General features: G+C 31.1%; 1 protein-coding gene across 4 annotated transcripts in view; it reads left to right on the top strand.

Annotated features, from left to right (window-relative positions):
• LOC118192737 (uncharacterized) overlaps positions 1-24,081 on the top strand; it is a 146,955-nt gene extending 122,874 nt beyond the window's left edge. For 3 of the 4 annotated variants that reach the window (XM_035363745.2, XM_035363744.2, XM_085809403.1), the window contains 2 exons: positions 7,930-8,013; positions 19,130-24,081. In XM_035363745.2, the coding sequence (XP_035219636.1) occupies positions 7,930-8,013; positions 19,130-19,297 (252 nt within the window). In that variant the 3' untranslated portion in view covers positions 19,298-24,081. The remainder of the gene's footprint in view (positions 1-7,929; positions 8,014-19,129) is intronic. The other variant, XM_035363748.2, reaches the window with a different exon arrangement.
• Positions 24,082-25,669: the final 1,588 nt, after the last annotated feature.

Genomic DNA, 25,669 nt, shown 5'->3' on the forward strand with positions numbered 1-25,669 from the left:
TCGAAATTTCACAATAACGGAACTTTCTTTGAGTTTTCCACAAATTTCGCGAAGTTTGTTGCATGAAATCATCAGCGAAAAGCTTGGTTACCACAAGTTTTGTGCAAGATGGAAGGCAAGAAGAGGTAACGAAGTGGTTGAAGGCGCAGGCGGCCGAATTTTTCGACGAAGGAATTTCCAAGCTCGTACATCGCTACGATAAATGCCTTAATTTGTATGGTGACTATGTAGAAAAGTAGTATTTGAGTGTGGCTTTCATCTGTATATAATAAAATTTGTTTCCTATACTTTGTTTATTTTTTTATTCCAAAACGTAATCTACTTTCTGGATAGCCCTCGTATTTAATTTAATACATAGTTTCGTTGGTCTGGCTTGAAATATACAAAACCTGTGACAAATTTGCTTGATTTAGGAATGAATTTCCTCAATTTTTAATGATTATGATGAATAAAAAAATTAATATCTTCTAAAATTGTATGCAGATGTTAAAGCTCAAAGTCATAAACCTAATGCAGTTTTTTTCCTTTTTTTTTTTAACCAAAAGGGGCTATTAGTTTCATTTTGGCATATTGCTTCGGTTTACTAAAATTGTTACCACCAAATTTTAGAACCCTGAATTATATTTAAAGAAATTTATAAAGAATCTGCATGAGTGTATATATGTTTTTGCACTGTGGAAAAACAATAGTACCTAGAGACATCAAATTTTGAATAATGTAGTTGTCCATTCGAATATGAGCATCTGGAGGCACAAATTTGGAATTTGTTTTATTATCTATTTCATATTTTGCCAAACATTAAAGAATTTTTTATTAACAAACTCAACGACTTCAAAGTGAGCAATGGCAACATGGTATTCGGGGGTACATACATTAAAAAAGTCTTTAATCCAGATTCGTCATGACTTTGGCGATTCCGGATTAGGGGATTTTCCAGATTATAGATCATCAATTTAAATCTGGTAAGATGGAATGCAGAAATTATAAAATTAAAAATATGAAACCGTAATTTATGAAATAAAGAACAATTATGATCTAAAGGGTATCAAAATTTGCAAAAAAAAGTTTAATATTTATTTATTTACTTTATTAAAGATTTCTTTCAACGTGTGCATGCATAAAGCATACATTACGCATAGTCGAAATTAGAAAATTGCAACCAGAAAACTATGTGATGTGTATTCGTGATAGTTATAATGCCGAGGAATTTGATTTAAATCATATCAAAGGCGGAGTACATCGAGATGAAATACTACATTTAGTAAGGAATTATAAGCCTAATCAAATAAAAACGTCTGCCCTGAAGATAAGCATAGTGCTGACAGATCAACTTCCAGTTCATTGCGCGCCGCGACGTCCCCCCCCCCACAGAACAGCGTGAAATTAATGAACAGATTTCGGAATGGTTAGAGAAACAAAGGATACGCCTTTATCCATTTTTTTGCAGCAATTCCAATTTTTGTTTGATAGACATCAAAACATGCTTTCACTTTGTAGATCTTTTGGCAGCTCCAGAATCGGAAATTCTTTTTGACATAATCGAAAGTTCAAGCTTACTTTTATAAAATTGCTCTAACAGTCTGCAAAAAATAATAAGCCGGATCCAATTCGAAGATTAAGGAACAATGCAATCTGCAACATTAATTGAAATAGGTAATTTTAGCTTAGCTTATACTGTCCATTATACATTAAATGCGCATGCATAAATGCATATACGCATGCATAAATGCATATGCGCATGCATAAATGCATATGAACATGTGTAAGCGCATTATGCGTTAACGCATGCGCAGAAAGTTTGTATCTTTGAGGTCCGGATTATAGATCATTCCGGATTATGGACGTCCGGATTAGACTTTTGACTGTATTTATCTATAGCAAGTGAGACTGCGTATTCAAAATTCTAAAGATGTGCGCTTTTAAATATTTTGTGATATTGCAGTTGAATTAAATTTTATGATTTAAGTACGAAGAACATGATACTTAATAAGTAAAGGTAACACACAAAACGTTACAAAACTCCCCTTTGGGCGCAATATAAAATCTGAAAGCTTTCAGTTTTTTTTTAGAAAATATGTGTGGAAATAATGCAAAGCAAACTTTAACATTCTCGGCATGAACCTTTTCCAGGAGGCTGGGACGTATATGTCCCGCACTTTTACTACTTTAAATGTGTCTCAAGAAATTTCAGTAAACTATGAAGATTTAAAATTTACTCCTTAATATGGATTAGGAAGTGCAAGACCCTGTCGATTTTTTTTTATGTTCCTTTCATTTAAAATGTATGTCTAAATGGCCATAATACGTTTGAAATTGGTCCCTATAGCCCATGGGAAAAGGTTAAAGAGTTGGTTTGTGAGATATTGAAAAAGATTGAGATGTGATGTATTAGGAGCTGAGTGTTAAGAGATCGAAAATTAAATACCATTATTATAAAGAGGATTTATTCTTCCAGACCTAGGATAAGAAGAAACAAAAACAAGATGAAGATTAAGAAGTCATTGACTTGACAGCATAGCAGAATGTTTCAAAGGAATGAATAAAATTCAAAAGAATTGAATTTTATGGATTATGTAAATTTTTATTCAGCATTTCAGATTTAGAGTCTCAGACTGTTTAGATTGTAATATGTAGGCACTTTTTGTGATAAATATATAATGCTTTTGCATTTTGTTACGATGAACAGAGAATAGATACAGAACCATTGATTCTGGAAATCATACCATTGTGGCTACAGCCTTTGCACAGGCATGTGAAGGTTTGCACTGCTTAAAGTATTTTTTAATGATATTTGACATATAGGCACCTCAAGGTCATAGCTTTCCTTTTAATTTAGAGTTTTAGCATTCATTATTCGCCCTGCGTAAGTACTTAAACTTCCCCATTTCATTTGAGGTATGCTAAATCATTCTTCGTACATAGACTCAAGCCAGTTTTGTTCTCCCCCTTTTTTTTGAGTGCTTACATATTTAATGCCAGAATCAGCATTAAATTTTTCTCTTCGTGATGATAGGTTAAAATTAAAATCGGAGAAAAAAATCTTTTTATCTACACTTTTTTTTAATAACATTTTGACGGGTGTTATTCTGTGTCATCAGTACATAAAGCAGATATTTAATGCCCTAAAATAAGTCAATTGTGAAAAAATGCTAAATCTAGTACTTGCATGGATTGTCCAAAGTAGAACCTAATGATTATGATGACTTTTTGAAGTGAAGTATAAATTACAAGGGTTTATTTACCGTAATTTCCGGAAGAAAGGCCGCATCAGCGTAAACGCCGCACTCAAGAAAAATGGCAGGGAAAAAATTAAAATTACACAGAAACGCCGCATCAGCGTAAACGCCGCAATAGATTAAATTGCCCGTGACATCGTCGTGGGCCGTATAGATGCAAAAACTCAACCTAAGTCCTCATATATGACATACCAGTTAAGAAAAATGCATGAAATGAAACCATAACTCAAAAATAAATTAAAGGTAAGAAATGTGGAAAATATATTTATCTTCATGTATATACTTATATTTACCCACTAAAGAAGTCCATATTTGTAATACTCAGACTATATTATAAAAAATGTTGCAACAACGAAATATTAAATTTGGATGACAAAAGGAAATTTTAAATTTTACTTACGAATTACAGCAAATTATACATCATATGAAGCCATCAAAATCTGATTCTTCACTATCTGAATTAAAAAGATTTAGTAAATCGTGATCTAAGTCTTCCAGATCGTCACATTCATCCTCTTGGTTTACAGTCTCTTTATCTAAGGATATAATTTCAGCTTCTTTGAACCCTGCTATTATTGACGATGTTTCTACCGATTTCCATGCACTTCCTGCCCACTTTGCAATTTCTTCATAAGATGCTCTACGCATTTTACCGCTTTTGGTTTACGTATGCAATCCTTCACACTTCACTTCCCACCGCTTTCGGACTTCAGCTTTGAAGGATTTATTACCTGACAAATATAATGGTTATAAGATTTTTGTCAAACCACCAGGAATTATTGCTTCGGTCGTAGACAATTTTTGACATCTTGTTTTCACTGACTCAAAGAAATGAGCACGCATGGAATCCATTACGAATAACCCTTTTGGTTGGAAAAAAGATCTCATATGACACTGCCAAACTTTTTGTAGCCACTCGTGCATGATTAAATAATTATGTCATTAGGAAAATCTCCCTTCGGAATAGTCTTTCGTTTAAAAATGATCATTGGCTTTAGCTTGCCACCGTTTGCGGCACAAGCTAACACACATGTAAATGACGTTCTTTTATGCTCCGTCATAAACACAGATACAGTTTTTGCACCAGTTTCATCAACAGTTCTGTTTGCAGGAGAGTCGAAAGCTAACGGCGTTTCATCCATATTTATTATCTGTGACCGAAGAAGTTTATTTTTTTTGTCAATAATAGCTGTCACATATTTTAGAAAAGAGGACTTTTTATCCTGCCAGTCCATTGGTAATTGTTGCCCGACTGTTGTTCTAGTATGCAGATAAATATTTTTTCTTTTCATAAATCTGCTACACCTCCTTTGAAATCATTTATGTTCATTCGTTTTGCTATACATTTTGTTTGTAGGCGAATTTTTACAGTCGAAATTGCCATTCCCTTTCCTCGTTGCTCCTTTATCCAGTTTGCAAGGTCGTCCTCTAGATTTGGCCACCTTACAGTACCACTTCTTTTGTCTCGTTTCTGTTGTGGCATATTTTTAAGAAGTTCTTTTTCAGTTCTCCAACGTCGAATACATCTGTCGTCCACTTCAAACTTTCAAGCTGCTGCTCGATTTCCAGTTTGTTCAGCACGTGAAATTATATTGAGCTTAAAACCAGCAGTATAGCTTCTGTGCCGTTTAGGGACATTTTCAAAAATTTTCCGCTCCCTTCTTACTTAAAAACTATCCAGCAAGTACTTGTACTCAAACTGATGGGATCTGTATCTGGCAGAATGCCAAGAAAAATCCATTCATGCTGAAGGGGAAATATGTCAGAGTTCGTTATTGCGAGGCAGGTGGAGTTGTGACCGCCTTTGAAAAAAATTGCAAAAAAGGCAGGGGTTGGGAGAGGATGGGTCCTGGAAGATTCATCGAATGGCAGAGGAGAGAGACTATTCAAACTGATGAGAATGTTGATTTGAAAGGGGGAAGAATGTTATTGTTCTGAGATCTCGTTTAAAGTGAATAAGGCATGTAGGTCTGTTCAAGGGAAAGAATGTAAACAAAATAACGTTCGCAAAAAGCAACTGAATGGTCTTTTGTGTGGGAACAGCACCAGTCTATGCACAATGACAAGGCCATCCAAACTATGTACAATGACCATCATAGAAAATATTTTATTTTTAGTGCACCTAAACGCCGCATGGGTAGAAACGCCGCACCCGCTGAAAATTTAAGTTTTAAACACGTAAACACCGCGGCGTTTCTTCCAGAAATTACGGTATATTTCTGTTTTTAAATTTTATAATTACCTGATTTTAAGTTTCAGAAAGAAATACAAAAGCAGATGTCAGAACTTTTAAAACTTTTATTTTTTATCATTAAAAATTTGTTTTATGAATTGGCGTTGATAGCTATTAATATTATTTAACAGACTTGAATTATTTGTATAATCTTTGTTTTTCAGCTTTTTGAGATAAACGCATCTGTGAGATGTCAGATTGCTCGCTTTTAAATTTTTTATTTGTAAAATTGCTATATAGAAGGAGTGTTTGTTAACTTATAAAATTGGAATTCTAGCACTCACTTCTTTTTGATCTGCCACTTTTGCTTGATATAAAAAATTGTACATTTTATATGTAATTAGTGAAACAAATTGGATTATTCTTTATCTTTGAAAAATCATTTGATAGTGATATGTTGAAATTATTGAGAAGTAATATTTTATTAAACATTATTTAAAAAAATAATTTTGTTATGTCGATTGCCTTGGATTATTTAATAAGGGCAAAGCCAAGTAGGGGTATTTGTCTGAGAGTTTGGGGATTCTTTCTAAAGAAAACTGATCCGTTGCTGTACAGGGAAACCACAAAAACACCCTTTCACCAGGATTTGAATCTAGGCTGAACTACTAGTTTTCAGTAGTCTTAACCATTTAGCCATTATTAATCTTTTTGTTGTCTACATGCTTAAAATGTTAAGTAACCAGATAATAAAGTGTTAACAAGTTAAAAACTTTCAAAAATATATCCTGTTTAAAACAGAATTAAGCTGCATCCTTGATTTAACCTTAAGTTTAATAATAATTTTTGTTAGCCCTCCCTTAGTGGTCATAAATCAAGCTTTAAATCTGCATATAAGTAAGGAGAGTGAAGCCAAAATCTGTACATTTAGTGAGGCTTTTTGCCTACTTTCTTCTTCAGTACAGTAATGTAACCAAAATCACCTTTAATGCACAAATTAGATCTTTGTGAAACACTTTTAGAAGAAATTGGAATAAGTTTATTTTGAATTCTTGCTGAAGTAAAATCTGTTGTATACCAGCTTTACAAAATTAAAGTTTTAGTTTATTTTCAATTCAGGTTTCTTCATTAACGTGATGTAAACCTTCTCAAATGTTAACTAGCAAGATTTCAAATTGGTTTTGGCCTACTAGTGGCAGAGCAGTAAAGTAGCTGAACATTGGTAGTTCGACCTGGGTTCAATTTCCTGAGAGTAGGGCTGACTTCAAGGGCATTTTTCATGGTTTTCCCTGTATGCGACATGAATAGAGGCAGTTCTCTTGGTAAATTCTTTATGAAGACATTCCTTTCTCATGCTTTGCAGAATCAAACTATTCAAATTGCTTTCTCCTAATTTTGCAGACACCTTCAAAATGAAGAATTTTTTTTTTCAGAAGATTAGAATGAGGTTGATTAATATGGCTTTTTGGATATGACAGTGCACCTCAGGAGTGTATACCTAAAGGGAAGGGTGACTTCAGGGAGAACTTTTGTAAGAGGAACTGCCTTGTTTTTATGCTACACATTGTGAAAACAGCATGAATAACCTACGTAGTCAGTGCAATTAATTTTCAGTATTCATTGCGGCAGTTTATTGCATATTTTATTTGCTTTGTTTTAAGCTACTTTAGTAAGCTGGTATAAGAGCAACATTTCAGGATATATAATGATCAGAAAGCTGACGTAGAGACAACTGCATTTATGGCACCATGCAGCAATAAATATGGCTGCATAAATATGCAAGTTTATATGCAACCTCTGTCATAACTAATGTGACTTAAAAATCAGCTAAAGTTATTTTCCTAAAAATGCCCTTTTTCTGTACAAAGTGATTAATGAAAAGTATGTTTCTGTAAAATCTGGCATTATTTCTATAGAGTTAGGGAAAGATGCTGTAGTGAGTTTTGCAAATATTTAATAAATGCCTTTATGATACAGTATATGAGGATAAAATTGCTAAAAGCAACAGTAAATTCAAATATCATGCTGATTGATATGAGTTAATAAGGAAGTTTGATCCATTCAGTTGATCAGTTTAGGGGGCTTTTCTGAAGAGCAGATTTAATTCTGCACTTTTGTGTATGGTTTTTTTTTTTTTTTTTCCCAAAAGTAATGTAAAAGCAGCTTTGCTGTTCCAGGATCTCTGAAAGTTTAGGATTGGGCCCTTTTTGTGCAGTTTATTTAACTAAACAAGATGATTATATGCTTACTTGAGAGTATTTTCTTTAAAATAATTATCAGATTTTCTTTCTTATTATAATTTTGTTCCTCACCATATTATTTTTTAAATGTCTTGATCCATTATACTAACTGTGTACTGTCTAAAAATAATTATGTAAGCTGTGACTGTTAAAAGGTACATGGTACATTGTGTAATATTGCAGTTATTTTTGTACTTGAAACTTTTAGTTTTTTTTTCTTTGTTTATCTATGCACAAATGTAATTCAAAATGTTTTGTGAATTTACATATGCTGAATTAGTTAGATGCCCAGGATGATGAATTGGAAAATACCAAAACGGAATTAGCAATGAGTAAACTTAAAATTGAATCTTCAGCTTTGCAAGTGAGTTTCATTTTTAGTTTTTTTCTCATCTTCAGAATTAAGTTCCTTTAATCTAGAGATAAGTGATCTTGGCACATAAACATACATACTTTAATTGCATTCAACTTTCAACAGTAAGAATTATTGAGCATAACACCTTCAGGCTCTTAATTCATTCCTTAGTGTGAAGAAATAACAAATGTATTCTAAAGAGTTAGGATGCAAGAAGCATCACCTGACTGTTGGCAACATAAATTCATAACATATTGCCCACCATGAACTGCAAGTTCATCTACTAAATCTAACTAAATCAGTTAGCTACAGTAATCACTTAGCTGTAACAATAATGGCTTATAATCAATACTGTGTTTAATTACGATTCTAATGAAAATAAATACACTAAACTAAAGAATAATAATTTTATCCTAATAAATACTAAAAGGGAATGGTATGCATAATTTTATGAAAATCTTAATATTCAGTTTTCAAAATGTTCCATTATATTAGTACGTAGTGTATTCTGTAAGTTCTAACTGACGCAAAAGTTGCAGTGTTCTTTTCACCATTCCAGATTTAAGTTTTACACTGCTTTTATCATTGTTACACAGATTGCAAATTTTAATTTCACAAAATATTCTATTTTCCAATCTTTTCTAGTGCTGATGGTATCACATTATTTCTATTTACATCAGCATTTTCATCATGATATTTTACGGGCAGCAAAGGATTCAAATGATATCCTGCAAGGAATTTTGAAGAAACTAATTCTTATAGATTTCTATAAACATAGGTGGTGGGTGTTTAATTCATAACAGCATCTATTTCTGTTAAGAGAGCTTCCAAGTCTTCGGTTGAAAGAGATGAATTTCTAAGTATTTTAATGAGTTGTTTTTTCACTATTCTCAACTGTGAACCTCAACAGATTCTCAGAAAGGAGGATACAGTTGCAAGGTTTATATGTTTATAATAAACCTTGCAACTGTTTTCCCCTTTCAAAGAATTACCATTAAATTCTGGCTTTTCCCGAAAAATTCACTTATATCAAATGATTAATTTTTCTTCATATTTCTTTCAGTTTTAGATTTGTTGTGTTAAAGACTTTAGCATAATGGAAATGTATTATGGTACACTGTCCATGTCATGAAATAAACCATTGAAGTGCATGTAAAACAAATTATATGCTTAAATTAGGAACTGATGACTATCTCTTGTCAGTGCATTACATGCTAAAATGTAATGCTTTTCTTTACTCTCTCTAATAAGCAAGGATCTAATAAAACAAATGCCAGTCATGTCAAATGATGAAGATATTTCAGTGATGAATGGTGAAGATTATTAGACAAATTTTGTATCTGATAACATTTCTGGAAGCATCAAGTTATATTTTGAGTGTCCATTTATTTCCAGTTGCTTTCTTTCCTTTTGGAAGGTCAACTGGTTCCTCATATTTTACTCTCTGTAGTGATTCTATTTCTTGTTTTGTGTATTTTTTCCACAGTTTCTTTGCTTTAGTTGGGAAAGTTTGCAACTCTTTCCAATCTTTAGGAATTTTGATTTCTTCATTCTTTGCCATGTATATGAATCTGTTGGCAGGATTCCCTTAATTTTTCTTTGGGATCTTCTCTATAATAGAGAAGTTTCTTCTGTTTCAATTTCCACTTTTGTAGCATGTGGCCATGATTTGCTCGATTCATTTTCTTTAAAAGGCCATTGTGTTTCCTCATTCTGATCATTTATTTAATGAGGTATTGTTTCCTTTGTGTTTTCATCTAATATTGCACTACTTTTGATGGTAATGTTCTTTGCACATGGCATATAAATTCTATATCCTTTTTATGATCACTATATTCAATGGGAATTCCATTTTCTGCTTTTTTGTCCAATTTACTTTTCTACTTTGGAAGTAGGCAATGAGCTGTGGTGCTGAAAGCTTCGATATAGCTTAAGTTAGGTTTTTTTAATTATTCTTGAGCTCATACAGCTTCTTTTCACTTGATCTTGATGGCAGTCTGTTTTGTACGATTGTCATACGACTTTGCTCCAGAATTCACTTTTGAGTCCCAAAGCGAGTAGCAGACATCTTGTCATTTCCATTACATACCAATTTTTTCTTTCTGCTCAACTATTCTGCTGTAGTGAATATGCTACAAAGGTTTGATTCCGTCTTCTTTTAGATATTCATCAGTTTCTTTGTGTATTTTTCTGCATTGTCTGTTCTTAAGACGCTCCTTTTCAAATTTTTTTTATCATGATTATGAATTAATTTAAATGAAGATAGCTTCATCTTTTGCATATCTTGAATAATCATCAATGAATGTTATGAAGTATTTCTTCCCTCCTAGTGATGTCTTTCCATTGGTCCACAAATGTCTGAATATTTCAAATTCAGATTCGGTTTTGATGTGTATTCATTTAACTTGGGATGCGGCAATTCAGGCATTTTGCTTCTGATGCAATATTCACATTCTGTATCTTTTTCAATTTCTTGTTTGATTCTTATTCTATTTGCCAGGTCATCATTCTTCAGCCTCTTGATAGTTTCATAATTTATGTGTCCTAATCTTCTATGCCAAAGATCCATACTGTTTTCACATCTTTTTGTAACTGCAACATCACATTTTTTTATTATTCTATTACATAAATTTCCTTCTGTTTTAGCAATTGCTATAGTTTTAATTTTCTTTTTTATTCTGCAAGTATCTTCTTTAAATTCAACTGTAAACCCTTTGTTTGTGATTTTTTGCATGGATATTGGCCATTATTTGAGATCAGGAACATATGTCTGAGTTTTATTTCTATTTTGTTATCTTTGTCGTCTATACAGTATATGTATCCTTCAATGCCTTTTTATTTTGAAGACTATTAGCAATTGTTATTTGCTGTGTTTTGCTTCTGTTTAATTTTGTAAAAAAGTGTATATTATCAGTCACTTGACATGTGGCTCCTAAATCAACTACCCAGTTTGTGTTTTGGAATTCTCATTCTTTGGTAACTTTGAATGTATAATTCTGCCTTCTCAAACTTCTTATTTTTATTTTAATCTTCATGTTTATCCTCTTTAATAGCATCTTTCATTTTTTATTTATTTCCATAATTTTCTTTATTTAGTTACTTTTCATTCTTGGAAAACAAATAACTTTTTATTTTTTCTTAGTAGTTATTTAAGAATCTGCATTCTTTTCCTTAATGTCCTAATTGTTGTGCAATAATTGCATCTTCAGTGATGGAAATTTTTGAATTTTGTGCCAAAATTCGTTTTGAAAGCAGCTGTCTCTTCTGTTCGAATGCCTTCTTTTCTTCATGAACATTCATCAATCAGATTTGATAAGCCGCTTAATAAGAGTGCTGCAGTATGATTTTCCTTTACTTCTCCAATTCCTCACAGTTTGTCTGAAGCATTTTTTCAATGTGTTCTTTAAGCTTGTATTCGCTTTCTGATTTTAAAGGATGAAATTTTCTTAGAATACAGTTTGCTGAAAAGATTTTTTTTTTCTTTCATGAATTTTAATTCATTCAATATTGCTTTAGCTGCTGTTTTGTTTCTTATGTGTACAATTAGGTTGTCTTCTACAATTAGACTTATGATAACATTTACCTGTTCATCTCGTTTTATGCACTCAGTTGTGATTTCTTTTTGGTGTATCATTTGCAGTTAAATCGCATAAATTTTCCCTTTTCACACTATTTTCGTATTTCTATGGTTGGTAGTAGTTGTTTTATTTTGCATCTGAGTACTTATTTTCACAGCTAATAGAAATGTTTTCTTCTTTTTTTCAGACGCACAGTATGCAATTATATTTGTTTTATTTTCTGAAGACAGCCTTGTCTTTTTCCAATTATCCAGCATGAATTAATGATAGAGTTTCTTTTCTGTTTTTATTCTTAATAGCTTAGCTTAACAAATGAACTTTGATTATGTTTTATGCATTCGGATGAAATAAACATACATGCAGGAATGTTGAAGGAATGCACAGTTCAATTGTTTGCCATCTAAATACAGTTAACTAGCATTAAGCAAATATTAAATTAGAATCAAAGTTTCTTACCTTATTAAGGGATAATTAAAACTGCAAACACAAGAAACACATTTAGAATGTAAAAACATATTTAGTCTGTTTTCAGTTAAGGAGGTAATGATAGTGACGGATTGGCATCTTGCTCGCTTCTGTTTTGAGTGGTGACTACAAGCTGTTGGGCTCTTTTCACAAGATACATGCATTTGCACTGCATTTCTGCTCATTGTTACATTTGTTTGAAAGTATTATCTTGCAGTTAAAATATTCTTCTGAAGTGTGATTTCAAAACAATGTTTCCAGTTTTCTTTTAGTTTTTGAAGCAGGTAATTATTCTAATAAGGTCCTCCTTCTTACTGTGCTTGGAAAATTAGCTTTAACCTGATAGTATAGGGAGAAACAAGACCCACTGACTCAAAGATTGTACCTGTGGAGAACTCTTTATTATTATTATTATTATTTGTCTGCTGCCCCGAGAGAGGGCGCTACCAGCTTTCTCCCTCTTCCTCTCTGGAGGAAAATTCGAACTGGTTACTTGGTTCCTGGCTGCCGTCGGTGAAGCACGCACTCACCTTTCTTTCCCTCCCTGATGTTATCGTGGCTGTAATATGACTTTACTTACTTGACTTGATTTTTACTCATGCGGACTTGCGAACTGTAAAAATACTCATCTTGTAACTACATGCAATGTGATTGTGTATAAGTAAATATATGTTAAAATATATATCATCCTAGAATTAAATATAAATGTTAATATTACCGAGTCAGATTTTGTTAACATTCAATGTGCAATCAAAAATGACATCCATCAATAACAGCCATAAATGGTGACTCGTCAAGTTAGTGAACACGTGCCTCCTGTAACCTGCTTGCATCCTCAAGTTCTGTGATTATAATGTGCTATGAAGTGAAAATTATTTCTGTTCATGCAAACTACTAGCGTAATCCATCATTATTTTCGTGTCATCAGCAGTATAGTGTGAAAAACAGTTGTGCCTGCTTAACAACGTGCTTGTGAATTATCATGTGTCTCATGCAAATCGTCAAAGTGCTTTGAAGTGATCTCCATATAAATCGTACAACGTGGTTACATATCATAAAATAAGTTTTTTTGGAATATTTTTTCTATAAGTGAATTGTGTTGTGCCGAATCTGCGATTGTTTGGATATTTTTCCATATATATTTAATTATGGGATAAAGGAAAAATTATATTATTCTAGAATGAGTATTTTATAAAATGTTTAAGGAAAATATAACAATAAAGGTTTAAAATTAATTCAGACAACTACCTAAATGTTCTTCTCATAATGTACCAAAAATTGGAAGAATTGGATGACAAATTTAATTTATACGAATTTTTTTCCAAAGTTTCCAAAGTCCAATTGCTCATCCCCGCAAGATGACGTATCTGGTTAACGCGCTGTCCCAAGAAAATGCTTCGGTAACAGAGGTGCTCGTCGTGAATGGGTTAATGCTGTGCTTTTATTAACTTCAACATTTATAACAAAGTTTTTCCTGTTGTCAAATTAAAAAATATTCTTTTGAGGATACTGTAGTAGTCTTAATGATAGAACATTGCTATTATCTGGCATACTTGTACAATCAGACCACATTTCATCAAGTGCTGCAGATTCACTTCTCCATTTTAAAAATTTCATTCCTGCTTCTTTGATTTGTAATTCAGCTTCTTTAGATCTTCTGAGAGATTCTTTATTGGAAACTCTGTGATAATGAATCATGTAAATACTTTGATTAATTTAAGGTTAGACAAGTATTGGGATACACAGCAGAATATTGCTTCAAGTGGAATTTGATTACAGCAGCTAAATGATGTGGGCCAAATAGGACTGCTCTCACACAATTTTTGAATATTAGATATTTTATCTCACAAATCATTTAATAAAAAAAGATGAGTATCATGATCAATATCTGCTAGACTAACCTGAAGAAATACTTTTACTACATCAATAAATGCAATTTATTTCATTCAGAATTTAAGCATACGATATAAGAGATCTGGCTTTAATTTCTGATCCATGATGCAGCAGGTCATTCATTGAATGAGTGGGGTAAACAGTTCTAAATATTTTTCTGGGTAAAAATTAATTAACTGCAGTATTTTTAGTAGAGGTATGCTATTAACTCCTTCATCTACAACTGGCAAATTGAATTCCTCTGATAATTTTGGTATTTACATATTTTGTCATCGACCATTTTCGACTATTTCACCAAACAGGGTAGTTTAGTTCCAATAATCCAATAATGGCTAAGCATGACACCACAGCATGCTTGTATAATCTATACTTTGGTTTTATGTAAACATCATCCTGAACAAGCCACATTAATTTCTGTAAAGGAGGATGGAAATGTACCATTCTTCTGTTTTATACTGCATTTTGAAGAAATGATTTAAATTTGGGACCTGCCTTCTACAGAACGGTAAGCACATTGAAAGCTACAGGACTGCTTACACTGATGCACATACTCAAAATATTGAAAGTCTGTGGAGTTTTGTGAAATGGTGCAATAAAGAACACCACTTATCTTCCTATTTGAGAGAATTTATGTAGTGCCTAGTTCACAAAGAAGACAGTTTTATTGCTCTTTTAAACTCCATTACGGATTTACTATTGCAGGAATGAATGACAATACTTTTAACCCTCCAAGGTTTACGAATGTAAAATTTTGCATTGGATGGCTTTCCAATTCTTTACACATGAAAATTTATGTGAGCTCCTGATGTATCCAGTTTCAGATTGGATTTACATTGGAAGAAAAGGAGGCAAGTTGTAAAGTGAGAAGGCCAGTTTAAAATTGTAATAAAGAAAATACCACTTTTTTATGAGATTTTGGGGAACTTTGAATTTTAGGGCCAAACTCAATGCTCAGAGGGTTAAATTGTTTTCAGCAAATAATCTCAAAATGTAGCTCATATTTAGTTACGTTTTTTAATGTCATATTTAATATTTATATATATTATATGCCATATCATAAATTGTATCTGTTAATTATGTAATTAAATAAAATATTATTAGAGACTCAAAGATCAATATTAGAGGAAATATTTTTCTCAGTTCAAATACTGGCTTATGCTGATGGCATTAGCATTATTGCCCAAACTGCACAGGCTCTCAAACAGGTGTTTATAGCATTGGAACAAAGTACTAAAAGAATGAATTTATTTGTAAACAAAAACAACAGACTTAAAGGGGCTGGCTATCTGGCTAGAATGAAGTTCCTTGCTGCAAGAAAATCTTTCTGTGAAATAGACCTCGGGGCAGACCCCTGCTAAGATGGATTGATTGTGTTGAAAAAGATCTTAGTATTTTAAAGGTTAAAAACTGGAAAACAGTTGCCAAAAGTAGAGATGCCCAAAGAGGGCTGGGGCTCACTCAAGGGTTGTTGAGATATTGAAGAAAAAAAATAAAATGTGATGTTTCATTCTCCAGCCAAATAAAGAACAATTCATTCCTTCAAATTTCCACTGAAATGGTAGGCATAATTTCAGTGGGATCTTTGTCAGTTTTCAAAATCAGCTGGAAAATACTTAAGTACCATTATTTCTCATGGTTAGGCTTAGCTATCTGAATATGGCAAAACAAATGAGAGCTATCTGCCTAAAGGGAAGGATGCCTTCATGGAGGACTTTGCAAGTGATAATTTTTTTTTCTTGAATAAATGTGCTTTGACTTCTTGCACATTCTCTAGATTCACTCTCTTTTCTTTAAAATGCGTAATAGATCAATTAATTTGTTTTCTTTAGCACTATGTAAGCAGCTAAAATTTAAACTAATATCTGTTGGCATTGCTTAGTTAAGCAGATTATTCTTATTCTTAATTCTGTAAGTTTTTGGCTTAACGCTGAGGCTAAAGTTGAATTGCAATATTAACCTGGTCATAAACTTTTTGTGATGGTATTATATTTTTCAAACATCAGTAGGGCATCACCTGCAACAGCCTAGATGAATTGATATCAACTTTTAATACTTTTTACCAAAGCAGGTTTTTAAAATAATAATAGCTTTTTGGTTATTATCTTGAGTGAGAGATAACCTTGCAATTTGAGTTTCAGCATCACTAACTAAATATGTTATTAAGTATCAAATTTCTCTCCATCATTTTGAAATTCATTATTATGAAAAGTAATTTTATATTGGGCCCAGAAATTAGGCCATTTTTCAAACAATAAATGCGGAAGTTTAACCTGAGTTGAAAAATTCGAGATAGATAGTGTTAAGTTAGGAAACGGTTTATTTTTACATGGCATTAGAAGATATCTGTTTATGCATATTTTACATTTAAATATTTGTTTATAATATTCAATTGATGTTGCATATTTTTCTGAATCACATTTGGAATGTCTTTCTTTCCATCTTTAACTCTGCAAATCTTGTTCTTTTCTGGTTAATAATGAAAACAATTCATCTATTGGTTCTATATTCAGGTAAACAAAGTTAAACAAAACAACAGTTACATTTCTCTTTTCTCTCTGGTTTTCGATGCAGCTGTTTTAAATATGTGCTATTTTTCTTTCTTTCATTCATTCTTCTGCTATTCTTATTCTCATTTTTTAGTCACAAAAGTCTTATAACAATGAATTCTGACTTGATTTTTGACTCAAAAGTCTATGCATTTTGTTACACAAGTAGTAACTCAACTCTAAGAATAAAACAATAAGACTTATTTAGTGTATGCCCTCGGAATTATGTGGCTTACCACCTTCAACTTCTTAACCGTATTCCATGATGTGAAGAAATATAAAATGTATTCTGAAGAGGCAGGATCCAGAGGTGCCACTCTGACAATAATAATTCATAATAATCCTGGATATGAATTGTCACTTTTCTAACAATTTTTTATTACTGGTATATAAATCACAAGTAATTAATAAAATTAGTGTATTAATTGCTAGTAGTACATTATAAAAACTTCAGATTGTAATGTTCAGAAACGTGAGCATTCAGTTCCTAACTACAAATTTCAAATACTTAATTTCCTGATTTGCTGGGAAATTTATTAATTGGAGAAAGCTTATAAATGCATGGAAGCATCTTAAGAAATTTTGCATCTTTATAGTACAATTTTTATGCCGTTTTCGTAATTCAATATTCATAACTTTCAGCTTATAATTACAGATGCTTTTGCCCTCAATCTTCCTCTTGTATGCTGAATATTTTAGAACAGGACACATAGAATTTGTTTCTGTTGTAGGAAAGATTTTATTGCAGTACCTTCAGTTATGCTTGAACTATGTGTTCTATTTTCATTAACCCCTTAACTGTCATGGGTGTAATATGCCTTGCTCCAGCTGGTGCATTAACTGCATATATACACACACACCCTTCTGAAATACTATTATATGCTTTGCACTGCTGTCATTAAAATTATTTGCATAGATTTGGAATGCCACACCACAGTGGCCTTGACAGAGTATGCGAAGGAGGATACTATTTCAGAGAAGAGGGGATGGAATTGGTGAGGGTGAGGGGGATGTTTTAGAAATGGTGAAAGTAATGACTGCGCGGTTGTCGCTCAGATTTCTGTTTGAGTAAAATGTATTCTTTTATTCTGTGTTTTCCAGTTTTTGTTTACTCTCTGTAGTAGGTACTTTTTGTAGTACGTTGTGGTGAAAGTAATGACTGCATGGTTATTGCCCATGTTTCTGTTCGAGTAAAACATACTTTTTTTATTCTGTGTCTTCCGTTTTTGTTTACTATTTGTAGTAGGTGCCAGGAATAAAGAAAGATATAAAGAATATTTCAAACTCACTTATCTTTTTTGATGACCTGTATTGTTACTGAAACTGACCATTTTGCAGACCAGAATATGAACCAGCTTCCTCCAAATGAAAAATCAAAAACAAAACCGTAGCATCCAACCAGTTCAGAAGAAATGTATGTTCTTTTAGGTATACTGATTTTACAAGGTATAACACTGAAACCTGATATTACACTTTACTGGTCTAAAAATAAATTGATCAAAACTCCATTTTTTTGGGATCTTTTTATTATACTTACATTTTTATACTTTTACTCTAAGCATTAAATTTTGTATTTTCATTTTTTCTGTTATTTTTTATTTTGTGAAAGTAAACAGTTTTTAGGCAGCAAAAGCATGCACTTATTTCTTCCTAATACGTCACATAACTATGCACACCTGTGTAAAATATGGGGGGCACAGAGGAGTGAATCTTTTACGTTTTCCACAACAGTTTAGGGGTTAATATTTCAAGGTTCCAAAAAAAGTTCAGGTTTTTCCTTTAATGTACTATTTTGTTTATTTAAAAAAAAATTGGAGGTATTTCACTTATGAATGTGACTCTGTTTTGCGATAATTAGTCATTGAGTGCGCAGTAGATCTTTTACGTTTTCCACAACAGTTTAGGGGTTAATATTTCAAGGTTCCAAAAAAAGTTCAGGTTTTTCCTTTAATGTACTATTTTGTTTATTTAAAAAAAAATTGGAGGTATTTCACTTATGAATGTGACTCTGTTTTGCGATAAATTAGTCATTGAGTGTGCTTGCATTCAGTCTTAATTAAATTTAAAAAAAAAAAAAAAAAGCACAGGAGATCTCTGTAAGACCATTGGGAAAAATAAACAAAATAATAAATAGTAATTAATTGATATTAAATAAAATGTAATTAGCTAAATGAAAATTAATAAAATTAATTTAATCATAAATAATAAATTAAAATACTAAAGTTCATCTTGTTTCGGTCATCTGTTTGGTCATTAATGACGTTACACGAAAATTTAGATGGCTTTTTAGCTCTGGTTGAATTTAAGCCATACATGTATTTATTATTCATGCTTAAAAAGCTTTACTAGTTTGAAGGGGAAAAAAAATTGAAGTATGTGATAGTATTAAAGTTGTATTTTTAAGTTTTGAGTTAATTTAAGGTTTAACTCATTTATCTTTTCTTTGGTATCTTATTGCTGAACAGCATGCAGCTTATATCTTGAGTTATGATTAGACCTCTGTGGTTAGGTTGAACTCTTATTTTCATTAATATTGTTTATATTTATTAATATTTTCTTTAAAGTCAAAACTATCCATTGAACTGCATAATTAGGCTATAAAGGGAAGTATTTGCATTTATTTCTAAATTAATACCTTTGCAGATTAAGCAACAAAGTCAAATTATAAAAAGTCTTCAAGAAGCTCTTGTGCAATCTAAGCGGGCATTTGATGCAGCATATCCAAAGAAATCTTTATTTCCTGTGAGTTCTAGCTCGGATTTACAGACTGCAGTGGGGAATTCTTCTAGGAGTTCAATTGTAGATATATAATACTTCTTTTGTATATGTTATTCAAAAAACATTCTATGGCAGCTAGTGCTGTATTGTTATAAAGGAGCTATATCAGAGTGTATCATAACTTGCTAAAAGGCAATTGTAGAAATTATTTTATTATATTTGTACAAAAAATTGTGTTGTTATAAAAATACATGTCTAATTACTTTCCACTGCTTTAGAAGTGTTATAATTTTATATGAATATTAATATTGAAAAATAATTTTTCCCACTCACAAAATGTATGTCATATTGTTATTCATAGCATTCTTTTTAATGAATGTAACATTATAGAACTGATTTATGTTGTGCTTATTGAAAAGAATTGCTTTTTATAAGTGAAATAGTTTTATGGTAATACTGTGATAAAAACGCTTTGAAATGTAAAGGTTCAAATGAAACAGAATCTAGTTTAATTTTGTTTGTTTATTTGCTAAACGTTTGCAGTCTTTCTTTCGTATTTCTTTATGCTGAGATAAAATAGTGTGTTAATGTATTTTCAAGTTGTTAATTTTTATTTTGTTACAGCTAAAGGAAAAAAAGTTTTCTCAATGAAAATTATTTCAGCTGATGCTTAGGAAAGGAGGAAAAACTGCAATATTTTAGTTATTGTTTTTAGGAATTTTTATAAGATTTTTATAAAAATAATACAGCTAAAAACACATATCTTATATGATTGTAAATTGTAGATTCTTTCTTTGTTTTAATGTTAAATTAATTTTCAATGTTTGCTTTACATTCACATATTCAGTTTCTAATATTTCATAGCATATTGTATGTATGTTTAAAATTTATGCAGTCAAAAGTGAAATGAGATTTTAAAGAAGATTGTATCTGAAAATTTGTTAGAACCATAGAAGAAAGGATTGAGATAGGTTTTATTATTATATATGCTATTTATTAAATTGCTTTTGAATTTTTGTTTATTTTATTTTTAGTTTTTATTTCCAAACATCTCAGATAGGTGTTCATGTTTTCACTAGAAGTTCTGCTTGTTGACAATGCCTAATACTTTGTATTTATTTTCCATGTTATGAAAGCATATTGCTTAATATTGTGACAAAGTGGATTATTTAAAAATTAATTTTATATGTACTTTGTAATAACATATTGTAGTAAGTGTTATTTTACACCGTAAGTGTAGTAAATGAAAATGTTTTGTAATACCCTATGTTTTGATTGAAAAATTTGTGTCTTAGTTATGTGCACAGTAACAGTAGACATGTAGTATTATTATTTGTTGTGCACATTATTATGACAACAGAATTTTGCCGTATTAATATATTCTCATTTAAAAGCATAATAAAATCTTACCTTGCACTTTTTTTTTTTTTTTTTTGTAAAGGAAAGAATATGGGAAATGTGCAGAAGTGTTTAATTCATTGCGAAGAAACATCCACCTCTCTGTGCATCTGATTAACTGACCATGTCTATATTAATCAGCACAGAATCAGATAAAAAAGTATGGGGGAGTATATATTTTTCACTAGTAAGCCTGATATTTTAAGTTTAAAATTTTTTCTGTTTGTGGTGCCTGTTTTGATGTCTAAGTAACAGCAGGCATGTAGTAGTATATTTTTAAATTTGTTGAAATTCAGTTCTAAATTGTTTGAGACCAATATTTTATGAAAAATTGCATCTCAATGAAGAACTAGTTCAAGAACTCTCTTCTGCTGAAGAAAAAATATTCTTCAATTTTAGAAATTAAATGTTCTGATTAACTTTTGGAAATTATTTATGCAAAATTCTATTAGTATGTATTAAATGAAAGGAAGTATTTGTAAGGGTGCTGAGTTAGAATGTGCTTAGTATATTGTAAATATGATGTAAATTTCTTGAAATGTAACCATATTAATTGAACTGCCTGTGCACAAAATATTGCAGGTATTTCAGTCTGACATTTATTTATCAAACTGAAAATTAAATTATTCATTTGAAAAAAAATTAATTTAAAATGCAGTAAACTACTTTTCATGGAATGTCTTTCATTCTTTCATAACTACTCTTAATTATTAATTTATGCTCATAACATGCACTAACATTATTTATTGAACAAATATAATTCATATGTAAATATCTCTTTAGCAGCTCTGTCTCATTTGCTTAATGTCTTTTGAAATTTATAGTAAAATTTCAGATGTAAATTAAATTACTTCGCAATATATGTTAAATTATCATTTTATTGTATAAAATTTTTATATATTTTGTAATATTTTATTATACCAATTGGTTACTGGTATTAACTTATTTGTTTACAGAGAACATTTAAAATGTTATTTTCTATTCAAATTATGTGATTCTTAAAATTATAATTTGAATATGCATTTTGTATTAAAATTTTTCTGTAGAAATATGATTTTTCCTTCATATAGCTTATGTGCATTTTTTCACATGCTTTCACTATTTCTGATATAGTGCTGCTTCTTTCTTCAATATCTAACAAAGGAGGTCTGTCAGCATTTAACTGTCAATTTTTTTGAAAAAAACTATGTATGAATCTGTTCACCTAAAAACACATGGTAATTGAAATATTATTTGCTAAAATATTGTAAATAAGTAAATAGCAATTTGTAAATTATAACAGTGTTTTTGATGCAGTGCTATTTGACAAATTTTCAGAATTTAGTGTAAAGTGTTATATTTGAAATCGCCAGATTTCTTCTCAGTCCATGTCTATTCACACTTTAACAATGATTAATGTCAAAAGATATATGATGTTTTTGTCAATACAAACTTATTTTTAAGGCAGGAAAGATATCCAAGTTTGAACAGTGCTGACAGCATTTAGTGAAGTTCTGAAAAAGTGATCTTTTTTGTAAGAATGTGCATCATACCACATATGTTTTGCTATGCAAATAATATCTGTTTCATGCAGGGGCCGATTAAGACGGTTGGGATCGTAGGTACCGATTTCATTCAGGGACTCTTAATAGTTACTTTGTTTTCTTAAGCGATAAATAAATGATAGACTATTATGAGTTAGAGATAATTTTTGGCCTCTCTGCCATGGTCTAGCTGGTAATCGTGCTCTAGATTCATGTGATAATCAGTAAAGTTTTTTGGAATTAATGTAATGTATGGATGAAGTATAGTGAAGAAGTGATCAGAGCGGGAGTATATTTTATAATAGTTACATATACCATATTGAAACAAAGTATGAGATTGAGTATAATAAAAAAAATGCAGTCTGCATACCAAATGCTGATCAACTGCAGTAACAGTTTGCTGTTGTATGTTTGTGAGTAACTATTGATAAGCAGGCACCATCCTAAGTAGGGCATAAGCAGTTTTAAGGATTTTAAATAAGGTGTAGATTGTGGATATGCTGAAACACTAAGAATGAGATTTGAATAAAGCATTGAAGTTTCTTGTATCAATTAGAACATTATAAATTTGATCGCTATGAAAGCAATATGTATCCAAAACAAATGTGAAGGATTCTGCTGATTTAGAAGTACATAATGTTTAAAAAATTTATCTGAAACAGTTTATTGCTGAAATAGCTGAAAATTGAATATGTTGCCATATTTTGTGCAATAGATTTGAGAGTTTTCTAAAATTATCTATGGCTATTTAACAACTGATTGTAATCAATTTTTGGGGGGTTGTGAGGAATGATTCAGGGTTGACTGTATTTTTTTAAAACTAGTCTAGCGTCAAAGTTGCAGACCTTGCTTGTAAGTGGCAGATAGCATAAATTAATGTCAAATCATATGACATGTATCTATGACTTCAAATTGTTGTCACTTTCTATTCATCTATCTAAAAATATGGATAGAAAGAAATGGTTAGCCTACCGAGGTTTGTAATACATGTGTGTATACAAGCAGAAATGCAGTGCACTCATTGTTTATTAAAAATGTATTTTTTTATCAATGAATATTTTAATAAGAGATATAAGAAAGTATTTTTGTTATTAAACCTCATACAGCAAATTTGTGTAAGAGATAAGTCTGTTTGAAAGTTATGTATATTTAAGATTAGGTCAGAAACCTGCAAATGCAGATTCTGAAATGACATTTGTATTTATCACAGTACTTAAATGAAAATGAGAATGAAAAATATTCAATAAACTTGAATTTATGTATATACTAAAAGTAAGTAAAATATGAAAGGTGGTAGTAGTAGTATTAGACTGTCTTAACTGATATGTGGTCCGACAAAGTATTATGTCCTGTTATTTCGCTGTGAAAATAGGGTTTTGGTTTTGTAACTTGAAATTTTAAAAGTGCCTTTTAGAAGTTCAATTGTAATACCTTTAAATGTTTTTCTGATTGCATAGTTATGATGGAAATGGTTTTATTATTTAGCTTTGAAATATAACAAACTTCCAAATTCAGAAGGTTAGTGTTGAAGGAAAGTGTAAAAGAAGGATGGTGTAAAACCTTCATACACAGCTGCATTTTCTTCACAAATCTTAAGTACCTAAAATTTCTATAACTGCCAGAAATTTTGTGCCAGTTGCTTTATCATAATAAGGATATTAAGAATACAAACTATGAAAATAAGGGTTTAGTTCCAGAGGAAGGTTGCCATATAGTATTAATTTGTTAACACTATTTCAGTATTTGGTTGTGGGATGCACTATTGTAATATTATTTTATTGATCCAGTTCTATCATCTGTGGCTGTCAACATGCCTGCGCCAATCCTAATCGGTGCCATCATGCCAATGTCTAGAGAGCACCTTTATGCAGTGACGATATTAAAGAGAAACTGCTTATGGTTAACACTTAAAGTGAAGTATTATTAACATAACAAAAATAAAACCCAAAGATTACATTTTCTCTTTTAATCTTTCTAAATGTGCAAACATTTTGTAATTTCTTAAAACCCGCATTTGTTCATATTTATTGAAGAATTATACATTATAAAAAAATAACATTGCAAATGAAGCGAAATAATATGCTAAATGTATCGGATAACAAATATACTGCTCACCACTATTTATTTTTTTTAAATTAAAAACAAAATTTACATATCTAATAAGTCTGCACCGAATAAATTGTTGTTCGCAGCGTCGTTTATGACAAGGTTCGAACTGTGATTACAACAGGGCACAAAAAATGCTCTAGGGTTGATGTTCAAAATTCTTTTCTGCCTACCTCTATGTTGCAATGATATAGAGTTTTAACTGGCGATGCTACATATTTTCCAAAAGTTTGTAAAAACTAGTTCATGTGCAAGATCTATACTATTTATATCGTTTTCATTTTTATTAATGTTTTTGCAGTTTTTGACATAAGCTGAGCTGAACTTGTACTATATATAAACGGAAATATGTGATGCCGATGTGTATGTAAGGGTAGACGCATTCAACAAATTGCTTAATCTGTGTCAATTCGACTAACTGCTGTCTACTGTTGCAGTTGTAGTAATTTATGTAACAATTATTGTTTTCATGATTTTTTTTTGAAGTATAGTTACTTGTTATGTTAAACTTTAGGTTAGCTTTTTAATTGGGAAAAGTGATTTGAGCATAATTACTCAAAAAACATTTTACATGAACCATTTGTTTATTAAATTAAAAATTATTAGCTTTCAAGGGAAAAAATTGACATATTATAGAATAACACTGAGTTTATAATATACCTATTTGAGATTTGAAATGAAGTTGCTCTGAAATTACAAATTGGCCATTTTCTCATTTTTAGCTGTACCGAAAACCAAAGAAAACTTAATTGTTACTCATTACGTCTTAAATACATACAGTGCAAAGTCCGTAATCTGGACACTTCGGTGATTCCAGATTAAGGGTTTTTCCGGATTATAGATCATCAGTTTAAATCTGGTAAGATGGCATGCAGAAATTATACAATTAAAAATATCGTAATTTATGAAATAAACAGCAATTATGATTTAAAGGGTATCAAAATTTACAAAAAAAAAGCTTAATATTTATTTGTTTAAGTTGCTTCATTTTTTGTGCTAATACTTTCTCTTTAATTCTATAAACAGGCATAATTTCTTGTTCAGTTACAAAGTTCCATTTTTCAAGTCCTGTAATTGCTGTGTCGAGAATATCCACTAACTTGTCAATCGAAATTTTTTTGTTTTCAATAACGTTCTCTGTTACTTTCTTCACTGTTGGAAGCGCACATGTGTAAACGCTTTACTGGCTTTATGTGCATGTATAGCAGACGCGCGCATCAAATACACATGCGTAAACGCTTTACACGCATGCATAAGTTTGTGGCTTTGAGGTCCGGATTATAGATCATTTTGGATAATGGACGTCCGGATTACAGACTTTGTAATGTACTTTAAATTCGATTTATTTATTTTAATAAACAAAAGTGTACCACTATCTCCTTGAATTATTTGGTATTGATCTAGTAGTTCATATTTTTCCTAGCAATGGTTTAAGATA

The sequence above is a fragment of the Stegodyphus dumicola genome, chromosome X2 (assembly GCF_044657685.1).
Source record: "Stegodyphus dumicola isolate Sdum_Otavi_A_Nest chromosome X2, ASM4465768v1".
Taxonomy (NCBI): Eukaryota; Metazoa; Arthropoda; class Arachnida; order Araneae; family Eresidae; genus Stegodyphus; species Stegodyphus dumicola.